Source organism: Heloderma suspectum, chromosome 6 (assembly GCF_057233095.1).
Source record: "Heloderma suspectum isolate Gila_16-S chromosome 6, 16-S_ref, whole genome shotgun sequence".
Lineage (NCBI taxonomy): Eukaryota > Metazoa > Chordata > Lepidosauria > Squamata > Helodermatidae > Heloderma > Heloderma suspectum.
In genome coordinates, this window is record NC_139463.1 from 127855863 (window position 1) to 127874407 (window position 18545).

At 53.9% G+C, this 18545-nt stretch overlaps 1 protein-coding gene across 1 annotated transcript in view; it reads left to right on the plus strand.

Annotated features, from left to right (window-relative positions):
* Positions 1–11290, plus strand: part of FGF11 (fibroblast growth factor 11) — a 28923-nt gene extending 17633 nt beyond the window's left edge. The window contains exons 2-5 of the mRNA XM_084808703.1: positions 2782–2892; positions 4282–4385; positions 9045–9243; positions 9606–11290. Coding sequence (XP_084664829.1) covers positions 2782–2892; positions 4282–4385; positions 9045–9243; positions 9606–9727 — 536 coding nt within the window. The 3' untranslated portion in view covers positions 9728–11290. The remainder of the gene's footprint in view (positions 1–2781; positions 2893–4281; positions 4386–9044; positions 9244–9605) is intronic.
* Positions 11291–18545: the final 7255 nt, after the last annotated feature.

The following is an 18545-nucleotide window of genomic DNA, read 5'->3' on the forward strand; positions in this document are numbered from 1 at the left end:
CGTCTCCTCCCCGCTTTCCCCCTTGAAGGAAACCACAGAATTAAAATGTCCGAAGCTCCCGACGTTGACTGAACGCCGCCGCTCTCCGCGGCCCGCCGCCGCCGGGGCCCAGTCTTCTCCGCCAGGCGCCATCTCCCCGCACGCCCCGCCCCGCCGCGGGGCCCGGGAGGCGGGCGAGCCCTCGGCCGCCGCAGCGCGTGAGGCGCGTCCGGAGGGGCGGCCGCCCCCGCGGGAGCTCCCCAGCCGGCGGCGCCCTCGCGCCGGCCGGCTCCGCGCGGGTCTTGCTCGCGCGCGCGCTCCTCCCGCCAAGGCGCGGGCGAAGGCCCCGAGCCTGGCGCGGCGCGGCGCGCCCCGGACCCGGCAGCGCCGTCCGCGCGATTGGCGCTGCGCAGGGGCGCGGGACGGTCAGCGAGCGTGAGGGCGGGGAGGAGGGCCGGCGCCCGCTCCAGCGGCGCGCCGGCTCCGCCTTGGGCACCTGTGACATCCGTATCCCGCCTTGGGGGGGGCGTGACCCCTCTCCTCCCCTCATTTTCTCCTCACAACAGCCCTGTGAGGTAGGCTGGGCTGAGAGTCAGCGACTGGCCCGGAGGCGCCCGGGGAGCTTCATGGCTGAGTGGGGACTCGAACCCAGCTCTCCCGAGTCCCAGCCTGACACTCTGCCCCAGGGGTGGGCAGCAGGCGGCCCTGGGCTGCATACAGTCACCTTCCCCCCGGAAAAATATGCCACCCATAGCACTGGAGCGCGCCCCCAAAGCCAAATTTAGCTTGTTCGGTAGCTGTGACAGGGCCCTAAAAGGGCAGATCTAGCTAGCAAACAAGGGAAATTGACCATGGTGGCTGGGGGCGATGGGAGTTGTAGTTGACACACATCTGGAGGGCGCCAGGTTGGGGACGGCGGGCTTAGAAGGAGGTCCATTGGGTTCCTTGCAAGGGGGAATTGCCCAGTGGTTAGGGCACATGAGCCAGGGCTCCTGGGTCGTTCTGCAAGACGCTGCGTGGGGATCAGGGGAGAAACTGTGCAGAGTTGGTGTGGGGGGCTGCTGGCTCCTCGCCTGGCAGTCGATGGGCCCTCCAGCAGCCTGCAGGACTCTCTGGGATACAGAGAGGGGGGGCCTCTGCGGCCACACCAGCACCACCTCAGCTGGCTCTCGCATCTGCCCGCATCACAGCTGCCCCGCTCACCGGCGCCCGGGGCCTTCCGTCAGGGCCGATTTTGCTCTCCATGCCCTTTACAGATGCGCAAAGGACCCAGCTGGGCCTTGCCAGGCCTGGGGAGGCCAAGGACAGTCTGGGGCTCAGGGTGCGGCCCACCAGACAGATGGGCCCTGGCGCTCTTGGGGGGCCGGGCTGCAAGCGGGGGCTTCGAGGACGCCTTGGTCCCCTGGGCACAGGCAAGCCCGGGTGGCCCGCACCAGGCCTTGATTTATTCCACAGGCGCCCCGCTGGCCCTTACGTGGCATCTCTGGCTGCCCTTGGCAGTGGTCCACATCTTCCTGCCCGTGAGTTTCCCCATCTCTGTTCTTCAAGGCACATGCCTCACCCCCCACACTTCTTTAGCATAGCCTCTCAAGAACTCCGCTTCCCTGCCCCAAATCCCCATTATCACATCCCTGCGAGGGTGGCTACCTTTTCCCTGACAAAGGCTCCTAGGTATTGGATGGCTGTGTGGAGAGCAAAATTCAAGGTGGGAAGTGTGTTGTATCCCTTAAAAGACCCCAAAGGGGTTCTGCGGTGTAATGGTTGCCACCCTGGACTCAGAATCGTGCAATCTGAGTTCGAATCTCTGAAAGGTGGAGGACCCTGGCCCAGAATTAATGAGTTGCTTCTGGGGCTTTAGTAGTGGTCTTCAAAATACAGAGCAGGGAAGGCGGACACTGCTCCCTAACCTGGGCAGACAGATTTCTTAAGCTTATGCGAGAATTTAGCAGTAAATGCGGGGGGGGGGGATTACTAGCATGGGTGTTACTTGCAGGGGATGTAAAAACCTTGACGGAATATTCATTTATTATTTTTATTTACAGTATTTCTACTGCCTTTCAGCCAAAAAGGCTTTCAATACTGAGACAGTCCCTGCCCTCAGGTTTACAGTCCGAAAGAGACAACACAAAAGGAAAAGGGATTGGGAGGGAGGGAGGGAGAGAGAGAGAGAGAGAGAGAAAGCAAGCAAGCAAGCAAGCAAGCAAGCAGCAAAACTCAGGCACCAGTTCATATTTTCCAAGCCCTTGTGGAAGCTCCTTCTAGCAGGGAAGGGCGACACAAGCTCCCTGCAGCAGCTCCTTCTCTGGCTGATGGGTGGGGCCAGCTGTGTCCCCCTTTCCCTGATGTTCTTCCTGGGAGGTGGGGGGGATGCAGCCTCCCAGTGGCCTTTGGTTCTCTGGCTGATCCAGTAGAGGCAAATGTTACATCTCTTCATGCCAGCTTTAAAAAAAGGTTGGCAGCCCTGCTTGGAAATGTAAATCAGTTTGAAGGGGATTTAACTGCCCCCACCACCACAAAACCCTGCAAAACAACTGCGTTTCCAAGCGTGTTGTGGGATGGGGTGGGCAGGGTTCTTGGAGTGCAGTTTCTGTTTTGGAAGGGCCATTGGGTTTAAGAGGCCTTCTCAGTGCCTTGCGCTGGTTATTCTGTGCGTGTGTTTTGTGATGGGATTCCCCTTGCAGTTCCCCCCCTTGGCTTTAGGCTTCTTCTGTTATGTGCTGTTTCTTCTTTCTTTCTTTCTTTCTTTCTTTCTTTCTTTCTTTCTCATTTTTTGTCTTCCACCTGTCATTGGGGCTCCTGCAGAACCGCAGTTGAAGGGCATAGTCACCAAACTCTTCTGCAGACACGGATATTACCTCCAAGTCCACCCAGACGGCAGCATCGATGGGACTAGAGAAGACACCAACGGTTTCAGTAAGGGCAGCCAGGGACAGGGCAGCAGGGAGGAGGTTGTCTTGTCTATGGCTTGGCCACGGTCTCTTCTGGTCCAGTCATTTCAGTGGGGATTGTGCAGGAGAGCTTCCCCATGGATTGGGCCCATGATGGGTCAGAGATTGGCCCCTTTCCTGCTCTCCAAAACCAGGCCTGAGATGGCCAGGTTTTGCTTTGCTAGTGCAGCAGCCACTGCAGCTGTGGACACCCACCCAGCAGTGCCTCCACAGTGCTTTGCACTGTGTGGGGGGAAAGGGGGGGTTGCCTGTTCTGGCTGCCTCATTGGGAGGTTCGGAAGGAGGCTTGTGAGACAGGAGATACCCTCCTCTTTTATACTGAATTCTGGCTGTGTCTCCTGGTGGGATTTGGGGACCCCCACCCCTGGACAGCTGCTTCCCAAAGGACACCCCTCCTCAGCTTCAGGCACTGCCTCCCTTGCCCTGGCCTGCCCGCTCACTTGCCTGCACCATCTGTGCTCCCTTTCTCTTGCTCTCGCCCCCCCCCCCCCCGCATCTGGCCATCCCTGGCTCTCTGTCTCCTATAATTGAGTCTCGGCAGCGCAGAGAAAGGGGGGGAGGGGCGCGTGATTGATGATCCCCGTTCTCTCAACTTCATCATGTGCTGAGCTGGCAAGCAGGGCTCAGTTGCAGTGCCTGCCCCCTGCCAACCGCCCCAAATGCAAAGCAGGAGGGCGGTGGCGACAGGAGAAGTGCGCACGCGCACACGCACGCACCCCCATTTAGCGGCTGCACTGCCCTGCTGGGAATGGGCCACTGCCTGCGTCTCCTGCCAAAGACACAGCGCCTGGGGGGGGTGCAGAGTCCTGTCCCCCGTCCGAAGGGCTGACCTTCCCATTGCACAGATCCCATCCTGTCCATTTCAACCCCACTCTCCTTGCATAGCACTGGGGAAGGGGGGGGGGGTAGTTGGACCCAGGGGAGGCTGGTGGCTCCAAGGTCAGTGGGGCAGTGAATCCACTCCGGGTTTCAGTCAGAGCCAGCACCTTGGAAAGCTCCTTTAGAGTTCTGACTGAAACCTGGAGCAGATTCACCGCCCCACTGACCTCGGAGCCACCAGCTTCCACTGGCTGGGCCTCCCCATTGCCGGGGTTCCTCCCCAAAGGACCTGGGGACCTTGGCCTCTCCTCCCCCCAGAGAACACCCACCAGTCTTGGCTCCCAGATGCTTAGTTACCCTCCCGGTTCCTCCTTCCTTCTAATGGAGTCCTGGCTACCCTCTCCTGCCCAGTCCTACATCCCATTTGGCACCCAGGGGCCAGCTTTGTCCCTAACCCTGGCCTGGGCCCTCTGGTGCGCTGCGCTCATCCCACCTGTGGTTCCTGAATCTCCTCGCCTCTCTCTCCCCCGCACAGCGCTCTTCAACCTGATTCCGGTGGGGCTTCGGGTGGTGGCCATCCAGAGCAGCAAGTCTGGGCAGTACATCGCTATGAATGCCGAGGGCTATCTCTACACCTCTGTGAGTATCCTCGCCTCTTTGCCCTTCCTCCCCTTCCTCCCCTTCCCACCCACCCACCCCCCTCGCCCAGATGGTCGCTTATGGGGCTAACAGGGAGCCCAAATGACCCAGGGTTAACTTTGCTTTGCCAAGTGAGCAAGGAGGCGGGAGGTGTTTCCCACAGGGGCGTCAGAGGAATCTGCAATGGAACCAAAAGAGTTCGGATTTTCATGAATCCCACCTGCAGATTCTGCAGTGGGTCGAGTTTTCCCTTGTCAGGCAGATTCCATGGACTTCACAGACTGTTTTCCAACTTTCCTGAATTATGTGCAAAATGTTAATAAAGCCTGGCAAAAATGAACATTTCCCCCATAGGCTAAAGTGTGAAAATGTGCCGGGGGGATTTGTGCATTTTCACATGAATGAATTTGCACAACTGTGCATTTGCGCAAATTTGAAAACAAAAAAAAAAATCCAATTCCGTGGATGGGCAGACAGCGGAACGAAAGGTGCCTGAAAATCTCTGAAACACAGACGGCATGGATTTTACACAATACGCAGATCCCTAATTCCACCCACCCTCGGCCGGGCTCCTGCACCTTTCTCAACTGCAAAGCAGGCAGAAACATGGCAAGACCTTTCTTAGGAAAGCGGTAAGGCAAAGGAACTGGAGTTTCCGCCGCAGGAGCAGCAGGAGCGTGCAAGTCCCACCACCCCGACTTCCCCACCAGTCCCCTTGGCGCCCCATGGCAGGCAGGGCTCTCGTGCTAGGTGGAAGCGGGGAGAGCCAGGCAGAGAGGCTGCGTCCTTGCACTCCGACAGTGCCCAGATTTTGCCGTCGGGGCAGCCGGCCCTGAGCAGGAGAACGGTGGGGAGGAGCCGAGGCTCGCGCAGCGCACTGGCTCACCAGCACAACTGTCGGGCAGCCCCCCCGGCCTGGTGCCCTCCAGATGTGTTGGACTGCAACTCCCAGCATCCCCAGCCAGCAATGCCCAATCACTCACTTGGATGTGCTTCGTCCAGCGCCAGCCACAGCCCCCGCTGGAGCGCAGTACATGCTGCCCTGCAATGGAGAGCCAGACCTTAAGGCGGGCAAGGGCCCCGCTTGCCCCGCCCTGCGCTGCCTTCCTGGCTGGCTCTGCAGGCGCTCCTGGAACCGAGGTGGGCTGAGCCCTTTCCCAGGGAGGGGAGCAAGCGCTCTCGCACACCCCCTTCCTCCCCTCCGCTCCCCTCCCTCCCAACCGCAATTAGGAGCTGCCCTCCTTAACGAGGCCTCCCGAGGGAGAATTCCCTGCCCCCAATCTGGAAGGGGGCATGTTGCTCCTTTCGGCAGCCCCCCCACCTCTCCAGGCAGCCCTCTGGCTGCCTGCCTGCGTCCGCACCTCCGACGGCGGCTCCAGGCGTCGGGGGACCCGTGGACGAGGCCCCCATCCTCCGCAGCCGCCCTTGCCCCCCCCCCCGCTGCTCCGGCACCTCCCCACTTTCTCAGCAGTGCCGCGCCTGCTTGCTGGGCGGGCAGGCAGGCAGGAAGCCTGGCAGCTGTGCATCTGCTGCTCCCCCCACTGTTGCCTGGGCTGGAGTGAGAGGCCGGGGAACAAGCGGGCTGTGAGGGAAGAGGAGGAGCAGCAAGTCCAGGGGCTCTTGCCAGTGGGCCCCGCTGGGGTGCGGCCCTGGCAGGTGCCTGGCCGTGCCTGCCCTGGATGCCGGCCCCATGTGCCTGTCTCTCTGTATGCACGTGTATGTGAACGGGGTGTGTGTGAACGCATGCATGCTGGCGCATGCATGCCTGTGAATGTGGTGTGTGCCCACACTCTGGCCCCTCCCATTGCCAGTATGTGGGCCCCAACCATGTCCCCCTGAAGGGAGGAGGACCTCTAGGGAGGGCCCCCGAAAGGTTCTCATCTTTGATGTGCCCAGTTCTAGTCCACTAGGAAATCTGCCTCCGTTAGAAGGTGATACGGGTTCAGCCCACGACTGTTCCCTTTCCAAAACTGCCACTCAGGATAGGTTCCGTGGCTAATCTCCAGCTCAAACTGAGTCCTCCCCCCTGCCCTCACAGAGAAACAGTGTCCTTTGGGGCTGCCACATGCCTACATCAGACACCCTTTTCCCTGCGTCAGGATCCCTGCCTGCCTGCACCGTCCCTGAGCCCAGCATCAGCTCCACCCTTTGGCCCAGGAAGCCCCGCCTGCGGCACAGTGGCCTGAAGCCAAGGCCAGTGTCTCTGGGCAAACCCTTGGCTCCAGCTGGCCGCAGGCGGCTTGGCATGTGTGGGCCCCTTGCTAGCAGTTGTGGGAGGGTGGAGCACAGTGTGTGGATGATGGGAGAAAGAGCTGGCGTGGGGGGGGGCTACGATGAATCATTTATCAGCTGCACAGAGAGGTGACCCCGATCTAGCAGGGGAACGGGGAACAGCTGACACCAAAGGAGTTTTCCCTGGGAAGATGGTGTCTGTCAGAAGCGATGAGGCAAGTGGAGGGTGATGGTTCTGTGTATGTGTGAGTGACTGCGGGGGGGAGGATAGATGGGAAAAAGAGCCTGGGGGAGGAGAAGGGAAGCGAGGGCAGGGATGGCAAGGTGATATAACGGAAAAGAAGCATAAAAGGAGAGGAAAAACAACAGTCAAGAGTAATACAAATCTGTTTTTTGGTAAGCCATAGCTTTGAATCCCAGAATCTAAAAAGAAAGACAAGTGCCACTGAGCGTGGACAGAGAGCCTTCCTCATCCCCTCCTGCTGAACGCCCAGTGCTTTCCAGATGTGCTGGGACTACAGCTCCCAGCATCTCCCAGCTAGCAGAGCCTGCACATTTGAGCTCCCACGGGTCAGGGGTCGCCGCTTCCCAACAGGCAAGCAAACGGCAATCTTACCTGGACCTTCCTTCGTCCCCCTGCCCCCCAGCTACAAAAGCAAGCTGGGGTGTGAAGGGGGGCGCAGTGATCATAAATGCAATAGGAGGGGAAAGGGAAGAGGTGAAGTATGACAGTGAGGTGGAGAGAAAGGTTAAGGGTGAAAGGAGCAGAAAGAAATCAAGGAAGAATTCAAAACACAGGGCGCCTAGTTTGAGGTCGCACACATTGCCGTCACAGTCTTAAACTTGGAGGGGCCTGCCTCCCCCACCCCACAAACTCGGCTCCGTGTTTCTCTGTGCTCAAGGGCTGTGCTTAATGAGTCATGAGGGAAAAGTACCCCTAACATGCTCAGATTTTTTGCTCAGTTCCAGAGCTGAAAACAGGCGCCAGACCTGATGGATCTGGGTCCAAAGTCAGGAGGCTGGGCCAGGGTCCTGGGCGGGGGGCTGCTTCTTCCTGCCACCCCACTGCCACTCCCCGCCACCGGCCATGTCCCTGGACGTTACTTGAGAGACCTTTTTAATGTCAGTTAAACGTACGGCAGAGCGAGCCGTGTGGGGCCACTCTGGGGTTAAGTCAGGAGGGGGGCGGGAAATCGGCGGAGTTGGTTTTGACTCTGCTGGGACATTTTGCTCTCATTAACGATATGGCTCCTTTGGCTCCTTCCTCCTCACGATTCCGGGATGAGAACCCAGGTATCCTGGAGAAATCCCCTCTTTTCCGGTGATCTCATCAGGGCCGCCACCAAGTCATCTGGGATTGGGCAGTGCCACCTGGTGGCAGACACCTGGCATAACAGTCGGGGTTGTGGGAGCGGGAGCCGCTCTGCTTTGGAATGGTCGCCGTTGCTTTTAAAGCGTCCCGTCCTGCCTCTCCTCAAGCAGAGCCCAAAGCGGCCAGCATTGCACAGACCTTATTTCATTTTGCCTTTTAAATGCGGAGAGCTGGGAGAGCGTTGTCTGTTGGAAAGCTGCGCCATGCCGAGCCAGGAAGGGTGTCCAAAAAGTGGGGGGGGGGCGAATAACGGGGAGAGGGGAGAGGGTGGGTTTCCGGCTAGGCGTGAAGGACTGAAGGGAGCGAAAGAGCCGACAAGACCCAAGCACGCCTTCCAGGCATGAGGGGCAGGCAGGAGAAAGGGCGCTTCGGAGTTCCCTCTTTGGGCCTTGCTTCTTTGAGCCCTGGGGTCTCCAACGTGCTCAGACACGCTTTTCTTGGTGCCCGCTGGGCGTCCTGCCCCTCCTGGCTTTCATTTGCTTTCTGAAGAATTTTTTTTACATTTAAAAACAAACAGGGAGCCTGGCCGGCTGTGACACCAAGCGCCCCCATCCGGCGCCACCTTTCTTTGGGTCCAGAAGAGCACCTCTGTGTGTTGGAGATCCACCCCCGCCTCGGACTTAGGCTCTTGAGCAAGCAGCATTTCTTTTCATCTCACCAGCTTGCCTTCTGGAAAACAAGCGTTTTGTGACTGGCTGTGCCTGCTGTGGCAGCCATTTTATGAACAGGCAAGCCCCCCTGTGGTAGCCATTTTGTGACAGCACCCATGACACTCTCAAAATTCCAAAAAGATTAGCGACTGCCATACCCCGTTCCTTGAACCCCTATACACGCATGCACACACATGAGTGGTCTTGCCTTTGCGATATGAGCACTGAATAGCTAGTTAAAACAGCCCACAATTTGTACTGCAAGAACACAGATGAAGGATTCTGGGCACAGTGTCGAGCATCCAGCCCTCTGTCTGAGAAGGTGGAGCTACTCCAATTTGCATTATATTACAGTCCACATGGGGTTAAACCTTTTGCCACCCCCTTCTTTCCCCCCTTTTCCAGGCTCACTTCACCACTGAGTGCCGTTTCAAGGAGTGCGTGTTTGAGAACTATTACGTCATGTATTCCTCCACCCTGTACCGGCAGCGGGAATCTGGACGGTCATGGTTTTTGGGCATCAACAAAGATGGGCAGGTGATGAAGGGGAACCGAGTCAAGAAGACCAAAGCTGCAGCCCACTTCCTCCCCAAACTGCTGGAAGGTGAGAGTGGGGCGGGGGAGGGAACACCTCTAGCAGTAATCCCAACATATTGCTTCTCAGATGCAAAGCAACCTCAAACAGATGACCTCTTGCATAGCCTCTTATGCAACTAACCTCTTGCACAGCCACCTCTGTGCAGTCTCTTGTGCAGCCCTCTTACAAGAGCAGCTCGCTTTGCCTTCCTACTATTCTGGTGCAATTTGCACAAGCCCTGCCATGTACCTAGTCCTCTTAACTGCTCTTGAGCAGCTCCTGGTCATGGCAATGGACTGGGTCCATAATCTGGCCCTGCTGTTGGTGGGGAAGGGCTAGGAGACTGTTGCTAGACAGTTTTAATTTTTCCGTCTTTCTTCCCTCCTCAGTGGCCTTGTATCGTGAGCCTTCTTTACACAACGTCATTGAGCCAGCCTCGGGCAAGAAAGCAGAGGAAGGCAGCCCCCCTGCGGCCCCCGTCAAAGAGATATCCAAGGCTGAAGCCACGTAGCCCTGAGGATGGGGGGTGCCTCTGTTCTCCTCCACCCCCCACTTCCCTCATGTGCTCGTGCCTCACCTTCTACGCTCCTCTCTGAACCACCTTCTGAAACTCATATTCATAGATCCTCCTTTGTTCTCAGGATGTGTTCTCCCCCTCTCGTCTTCAGCCTCTGGGACTTCGAACACCCATAACATCTGGCCAGGAAGGAGAAGGAACGGTGGCCATCGGCCACTGACTTTGCCACTTTGCTGTGAGAAGAAATTACACACACGTGCGCCTACTTACTGTCTTCCATTTCAAGCCATAGGAGCAATACGACCTCCAGCCATCCGAGGTGTGTGTGCGCATGTGTGACACTGCGGTGTGTGTGTGAGGCAGATGCCCGTTTTTCAAACGGTGACAAATCCACTGTGCGCATCCTGTCTCTGCACGGCAGGCATTCCTACATCTGCCAGGAATATTGCTAGCATTTTTTTAAGAAGATCTCTTCCAGTCTTCCATGCAAACACAAAGGCGCAGCAGCGGTGCTTCGCTTCTCCTGCATTGACCACATAACTTCTGACATCAGGAAGAAGCCGGAAGGGAAGTGGACAAAATGTATTGGCATTCTTTTAATGGCCAATGGAAAGCGACACTCCATCGCCTACTACAGGGAAAAAAAAGACCTTCTGTTTCATAACGAATTTTTAAAAACAGCTATGCTATACCCTTCTCAGCCACTGGGTGGTGACATTGCCCTGTTTGGAATCCGAGAGAGAGAGAGATTTCACTGCTGACCTTTTAGGAGTTGTGAATATCAGCGGCAGTTAGCGATGTGGGATTCCTTGGGGGAAAGGGCAACAGATCCACCAATGCTTTAATCAGCTCAGGTAGCTGAGACTGACCTCTTCTCTTGGTAGCCCCCTGACCCAGGGGGAGGGAAAACCTTAAAAAATATAATCTACTCGCACTGTTCTCGTGGAGCGATTTTAAAAAGTGGAATATTTTTCTTCATCTATGGGATGTTAATTTTGGCACATTGAAAGACCACCATGACTGTTCCTACCCTGGATTGCTGCCTCCTACAGCGAGAAAAGTCTGCACTATTCATTTGGGACACTGGGAGCCAACGCCATCCTGTCAGGAAGGATGGCATTTTACCACCTGCTGGGAGAACATCGCTCCCCCCTCAAAAAACAAACCAACTTGCAATACCCCTTTTGGCCACTGGATGGCAACATTGCATTCATTGAGTACAGAAGTAGTTAATTGACCTGTGCCAGTTTGGGGGGGGGGGCTAAAATGCAATACCTATATTTGGCCACTGAGTGGCAGCACTGTCATACTGGCATTTTGGGGGAGCAGGACATCTTTAACCCCTGCAACTTTGCAATGATCTCACTGGCAGGTGGATCTTTGGGGGAACAAATAGCCAATAACTTGCGGGGGGGGGGTATGCCATAAGACTCTGCACCCAGCCTACCACCACCGCCACCCATTCGCCCACTTCCCTGCATCCCAGGCGCCCAAAATTCGCCATACAGCTATCTTTACGGGGTTTGAACTGGCAGTAAATTAGTGGTGCTGTGGGAGAAGCCAGTGGAGAAATGTACTTTGTGGTCGACATTGAATGCTTGTGGGGTTGAGAGGGAGAGTAAATGGGGCCTTTGGCTGAACCCAGGAAGGCCTGGGGTGGGGTGGGGTGAGGGGAGGATGTGGAAGGGGTTTGTTACTTTCCATCTGACATTGCCTTGTGTGTGTCTTTCCAGAACCCAAATCCAGGAGTCCTGACTCCCAAGTTCCCTCACACAGACCTCTGTACACATGCATCTATTGTTTTCCAAGATCGTGATCCTATTGTACCCATTACTTGGGAGTAAACCCCACTGAACTTGGTGGGATTTACTTCTGAATGGGCATTTATGGGCTTGCACTGGAAGCCTCCTCACCGCCCTGCCTTCCAGCTCCATGCACATCCATTCCTCCTCCCCCCTTGCATCTACTCGGTTCCAGTTGGGCCATATCCCAGAAAGCCCCTGGAGTCCTGGTTGTGCAGGAAGAGTCCCGCAGGGAGGCCAAAACCATTTCCCTTGGGCCTCCGGCCTCCACCCTTGCTCCCAGCTCCAGAATTACCTCCCACTGATCGAATCTGTCCAGCCACGTTTGAAGGAGAGATTTATCTCTGTTTAGCCAGCAGAGAGAAAGGCAGGAAGTGATAAGATGTCACATCAGGCCAGGCATGAAATGAGCCATATACCAAACCAACTCCCTGTCTTGCCTTCCTCTGGGTGGGTGGTGAGGGCAGCAAGAGCCACAGCTGTCTCCCACTGGAAACAGTGACACCCGCCGCCACCCTGGAGGTCAAAACAAGGCCAACACCCCACCTTTCCCAAATGGTTACAGGGTTCATGTGAACTCAGGATTTCTATTCGATCTCTGCGAAGGATTAAGCGGGGGTGCAGAGGTGTTCTTGCAAGGCATGGCCTCCAGCGGGTGACAGCGCTGCCGGGGGGGGGGCAGTTCTCACCAGCCACCAGGGGGCAGTGGAGAGCCGGTGGGTGCATGGACAGAGCTGCCAGTGTGGCTTTAAATGAGTTGTGGTCAGCCTGAACCCCCCTCCTTTTCTGGAACATGTACAAACGCGTTCTCGCACACATGCACGTCCACACCACCACTCTGTCCTTCCCTGTTCTGCCCCAAACAAGAGCCAAATGTAGTTATAAATATTATTTCTTTGTTTCATTTCTCATACCACTCAAGAGCCATAGCTCTCTGGGTGGTTCACAAAGTTAAATGATACATTCAGCATTTGAACTCCGTGTGACATGCAACACACATGCCTCTTCAGCGGGTTAGCCAAAAACACAGCTCGCCGTAGCAGACTATCAGGGTCAAAGTCCAAACCTTGGCGAAGGCTGATTTCCAGCAATGGCAGGGTGAACTGGATGGCTTGGTCACTCATCTCACGTTTCTGCTCTGAAACGTCTGGCCCATTTGTGATCTCCGCGTGTGCCACAGTTTGAAAGGGGACAGCGAGACTGGAATGGCAAAGCATGATGCTTTGTGCCAGTGCCGGCATTTTGTGGGTAATGTTTGAGGCCCCTTTAGCACAATCCTTGCCAGATGCCAAAGTTTGAAGAGTAAGAAGTTTAGGAGTTTGTTTTGATTCTTGGAATAAAACCCACATGCTTTGCACTCAGCAGTTAACAAAACCCATAAGCTTTAAGCTCAGCAACACTGATTGCAATCTCCCTATTTTGGACCACTTGCATTTGCCAAATTTTGTTTTGGGAGTGAAATGTCAGCCCTATCTGAAACTCTTCAACGCCAATGTGGAGCAAGACATAAGTCCCCCCTTCTCCAGTGCTCACCAATATGGATTGTATGATGCCCTCTGTCTGTGTCCCCTGCCCTGCCCTGCCGCTTTCACCACTTCATTGCTGCATAATTTCGCTGGCAATTATTTGTGGCCCCAGACCCGAATCCTCCCAACACATCTCCTGCATGTGTGTGAGAATGTAAGTCCAGATTGCACCAGAACAAAGGGTGTGCTGGGGATAACCAGCTGGCACAAAAGGTTATGGGTTCACAATCTAGCCTCTTCCCCTTTTGTGTACTTTCTATTTGAAGGCTAGCCTATACTGTATACAACTCTGTATATCTCTCTCCCTCCAGCCACCTTAATGCCTCAGCCGAAGAACGGGGAGGCGGGAAGGGCGGGGTTTAAACTCTGCCTCTGTCCTCCTCCGCTCCCTTGAATTTTTACACCCCAGTCCAGCACCTGTGCTTGGTCCTGTCCACCTCTCCCCTAACCCTTAAACCTCCCCTCCCGCCTCAATTCTCCCCTTCCTCTCTCTTCTCCTTTCTGTAGGTTGCCAGACACAAAAGTTACACAATACTTTAAAACGTTAGGACATTCAAAAATTTAAAACTGTTGCCCCTTCTGCACCCCCACCCCCAATTCCTGATCCGGATGTGAAATTACTCCATTTAGATTTGCTATTTTAAAATTGCATGCTTCCAGCTGTTCAAAATCTGGAAATCTGAGTGATTACTTCCCAAAATATCACATTTTTAAAAGAAATTCTACTCTTTCCATTTTGCAAAGAGTGGATCTTCAAATCTGAACATGTCAGCACTTGCAAATGCAATCTTTCAGAATAAATTTCAGGAAAAGCCGTATCTCATGATTGGGACGTTCAGATGGCACTTTTGCTATGAGACGTGTGGTGAGCCTTGCATGTTTCAGAAATGTACTTCCGCGTGCAAAACAAATGCTGTTGCATTTCAGGACTAGAAAAGGTCCATGCACTTTGTTTCAAATGTACAACTGGTCCATAGTAAACAGCTGAATTTTGGCGCCCGCTGGGGAGGCGGGGCCTGTCCTTCCTGACTCCCGCCTTCCCCCTCTCTGTTGTTCAGTCGTGTCCAACTCTTCGTGACCCCATGGACCATAGCACGCCAGGCCTTCCTGTCCTGCGCTCTCTCCCGGAGCGTGCTCAAGTTCATATTCATTGCATCCGTGATGCTATCTAGCCATCTCATCCTCTGCCGTCCCCTTCTCCTTTTGCATTCAGTCTTTCCCAGCATCAGGGTCTTTTCCAGGGAGTTTTCTCTTCGCATTAGGTGGCCAAAATATTGGAGCTTCAGCTTCAGTATCTGTCCTTCCAATGAGCACTCAGGGTTGATTTCCTTTAGGATGGACTGATTTGACCTCCTTGCAGTCCAGGGGACTCGTAAGAGCACCACAGTTCGAAAGCATCCATTCTTTGGCGCTCAGCCTTCCTTATAGTCCAGCTCTCACAGCCATACATTACTACTGGGAAAACCATAGCTTTGATTAGACGGACCTTTGTCGGCAAGGTGATGTCTCTGCTTCTTACTATGCTGTCTAGGTTGGCCATAGCGTTCCTCCCAAGGAGCAAGCGTCTTTTAATTTCATGGCTACAGTCACCGTCTGCGGTGATCTTGGAGCCCAAGAAAGTAAAATCTGTCACTACTTCCATTTCTTCCCCTTCTATATGCCAGGAAGTGATGGGGCCAGATGCCATGATCTTCGTTTTTTTAATGTTGAGTTTCAAACCAGCTTTTGCACTCTCCTCTTTCACCCTCAACAAGAGGCTCTTGAGATCCTCTTCGCTTTCTGCCATTAGGGTGGTATCGTCTGCATATCGGAGGTTGTTGATAATTCTCCCGGCAATCTTACTTCTGACCTGTGATTCATCCAACCCGGCATTTCTTATGATGTACTCTGCATATAAGTTAAATAAGCAGGGTGACAATATGCAGCCTTGTCGTACTCCTTTCCCAATTTTGAACCAATCGGTTGTTCCATGTCTGGTTCTTACTGTTGCTTCTTGACCCTCGTACAGGTTTCTCAGGAGACAGGTAAGGTGGTCTGGTACTCCCATCACTTTCAGAATTTGCCACAGTTTGTTGTGATCCACACAGTCAAAGGCTTTAGCGTAGTCAATGAAGCAGAAATAGACGTTTTTCTGGAATTCTCTTGCTTTCTCCATGATCCAGCGAATGTTGTCGATTTGATCTCTAGTTCCTCTACCTCTTCGAAACCCAGCTTGTACTTCCGGTAGTTCTCGCTTCGCATACTGCTGAAGCCTAGCTTGTAGGATTTTGAGCATCACCTTGCTGGCATGTGAAATGAGTGCAATTGTGCGGTACTTTGAACACTCTTTGGTGTTGCCCTTCTTTGGAATTGGAATGTAAACTGACCTTTTCCAGTCTTGTGGCCACTGTTGAGTGTTCCAGATTTGTTGACATATTGAATGCAGCATTTTAACAGCATCATCTTTTAGGATTTTAAATAGTTCGGCTGGAATACTGTCATCTCCGCTAGCTTTGTTGTTACTAATGCTTCCTAAGGCCCACTTGACTTCACTCTCGAGGATGTCCGGCTCAAGTTCAGTGACCGCACTATCATGGCTATCAGGGACATTCAGATCTTTCCTGTATAGTTCTTCCGTGTATTCTTGCCACCTCTTCTTAATCTCATCTGCTTCTGTTAGGTCCCTGCCTTCTTTGTCCTTTATCATGCCCGTCTTTGCACAAAACGTTCCCTTGAGATCTCCAATTTTCTTGAAGAGATCTCTAGTCTTTCCCATTCTATTGTTTTCTTCGATTTCTTTGCATTGTTCATTTAAGAAGGCCTTCTTGTCTCTCCTTGCTATTCTCTGGAACTCTGCATTCAGTTGGATATATCTTCCCCTTTCTCCCTTGCTTTTCACTTCCCTTCTTTCCTCAGCTACTTGTAAAGCCTCATCAGACAGCCACTTTGCTTTCTTGCATTTCTTTTTCTTTGGGATGGATTTAGTTGCTGCCTCCTGAACAATGTTACGGACCTCTGTCCATAGTTCCTCAGGCACTCTGTCTATCAGGTCTAATCCCTGAAATCTATTCCTCACCTCCACTGTTTATTCACAAGGGATATGATTTAGGTCATACCTGAATGGTTTAGTGGTTTTCCCTACATTCTTCAATTTAAGCTGAAATTTTGCAACAAGAAGCTCATGATCTGAGCCACAGTCAGCTCCAGGTCTTGTTTTGACTGACTGTATAGACCTTCTCCATCTTTGGCTGCAAAGGACATAATCAATCTGATTTCGATATTGACCATCTGGTGACGTCCATGTGTAGAGTCGCCTCTTGTGCTGTTGGAAAAGAGTGTTTGCTATGATCAGCATGTTCTCTTGGCAAAACTCTATTAGCTTTTGTCCTGCTTCATTTTGTACACCAAGGCCATGCCTGCCTGTTATCCCGGTGATTTCTTGACTTCCTACTTTAGCATTCCAATCCCCTATGAGGAAGAGGACGTCTTTTTTTGGTGTTAGTTCTAGAAGGTGTTGTAGGTCTTCATAGAACCGATCAACCTCAGCTTCTTCGGCCTCAGTGGTTGGGGCATAGACTTGAATTACTGTGATGTTGAATGGTTTGCCTTGGATTCGTACTGAGATCATTCTATCATTTTTAAGATTGTACCCCAGTACTGCTTTTCCCACCCTTTTGTTGACTATGACACACTATGACACATTGACTATGACACATTATTCCGTGCAGGACACGGAATAATGGGCTCAAGTTACAGGAAGCCAGATTCCGGCTGAACATCAGGAAAAACTTCCTGAGTGTCAGAGCAATACGGCAATGGAACCAATTACCTGGGGAGGTGGTGGGCTCTCCCACACTGGAGGCCTTTAAGACGAGGCTGGACAGCCATTTGTCAGGGATGCTCTGACTTGGATTCCTGCATTGAGCAGGGGGTTGGACTCGATGGCCTTGTAGGCCCCTTCCAACCCTACTATTCTATGATTCTATGAGTGCTACTCCATTTCTTCTAAGGGATTCTTGCCCACAATAGTAGATATGATGGTCACCTGAATTAAATTCGCCCATGCCTGTCCATTTTAGTTCGCTGATTCCCAAGATGTCGATGTTCAATCTTGCCATCTCATGTTTGACCACCTCCAGCTTACCTTGATTCATTGATCTGACATTCCAGGTTCCTAAACAATATTGTTCTTTACAGCATCGGATTTTCTTTTCACCACCAGACACATCCACAGCTGAGTGTCCTTTCGGGTTTGGCCCAGCCTCTTCACTCTTTCTGGCGCTACTTGGAAATACCCTCTGCTCTTCCCCAGTAGCATCTTCCCCCTCTCTGCCTTGCCCTTTTTTCCTTGACCAGCACAGAAAGCAATAATAATTGCGGGAAAACTCTTTGCCTTTGGCCCTGGGCGCCCTGCATGAGAAAATGGCTCTCAGCAATAACGTATCCCTTCCGTCAACCTGGTGTGAAGGGTCAAGTGTCTCCCAGCCCCCTTGTCCTGCACTCTGGAAATAAAAGGAACGTTTCTATTATTCTACCTGGCCTTGTCTCTGTGCGTATCTGCGAGGGGGGAGCGGGGGGCGGCTCCAGAGAGCCACTTCTGGGATTTTTGCTTGGCCACCTCTTTCCCAGCGATGCCTACAAAAGTCCAGATCCAGGTCTTATCCATTTCTGTTAATGTTACAGAGGAAGCTGATCGATGGCATTTTAAGGCAGGGGCGGGGAACCTCTCCGCCAGCCCAGCCGGCTCCTGGAGCCTTGAGCTTTAGCAGACAGCACACGTGTGCACAGGAAGCACCAGAGAGGCTCTTCCAAGCTCCGCCACTTACCATTTTCCTTGAGCGCACCGTCCTGCTTCACTGTCTCTTTCTCCAGGGAGTAAGACCGAGTTCCTGTCTTGCAGGGGACCTAATAGGAAGAATGTCCTCCCCAGCACCCCAGGGATACAGAGCCCCCCCCCCCGCATCTATATTACTGGGAACCCTCCAGAAAGGAGGTCCCCCTCCCTCAGCCCTTTCTAGTGGATTAAGTATGAGAGGCGGGTGAGTTTTACTCTGGTTTGCTCTGGAACTTTCTGCCATGTACATTTCCCACAGGTAAACAAGCTGGGGGCGCCCGGGCTTGGATCCAGGACCTTCTGCTTGCTCCACCGCGGCGCAACTGTCGGCTGCTAAGAACCAGCCCTTCCCTAATCTGGCGCCCTCCGGAGGCAGTCCCCACCATGATGGGAGTTGTAGTCCAACCCACCGGGCGTGCACCCAGTCGAAGAAAGCTGCAGCGAGCGCCCCGCCTCAGCGTGACTCTGCTTCCAGGCGCCAACTGTTTCCACGGTCGTCCTGCTGGTGGCTCGAATAACCCTGATCCGAGTTCCTCGCGCTCTCCCCCGAGCGCTGCCGCGGCCGCCTTCTCCCCAGTCCACGGGCTGAGAGCTGCTCGCGGCTTAGCTCGTACGAGGAAGGGGGCCCCCCCCGCCCCCCCGCGGCTTCCGCAGCCGGAGCGGGCGAGGAA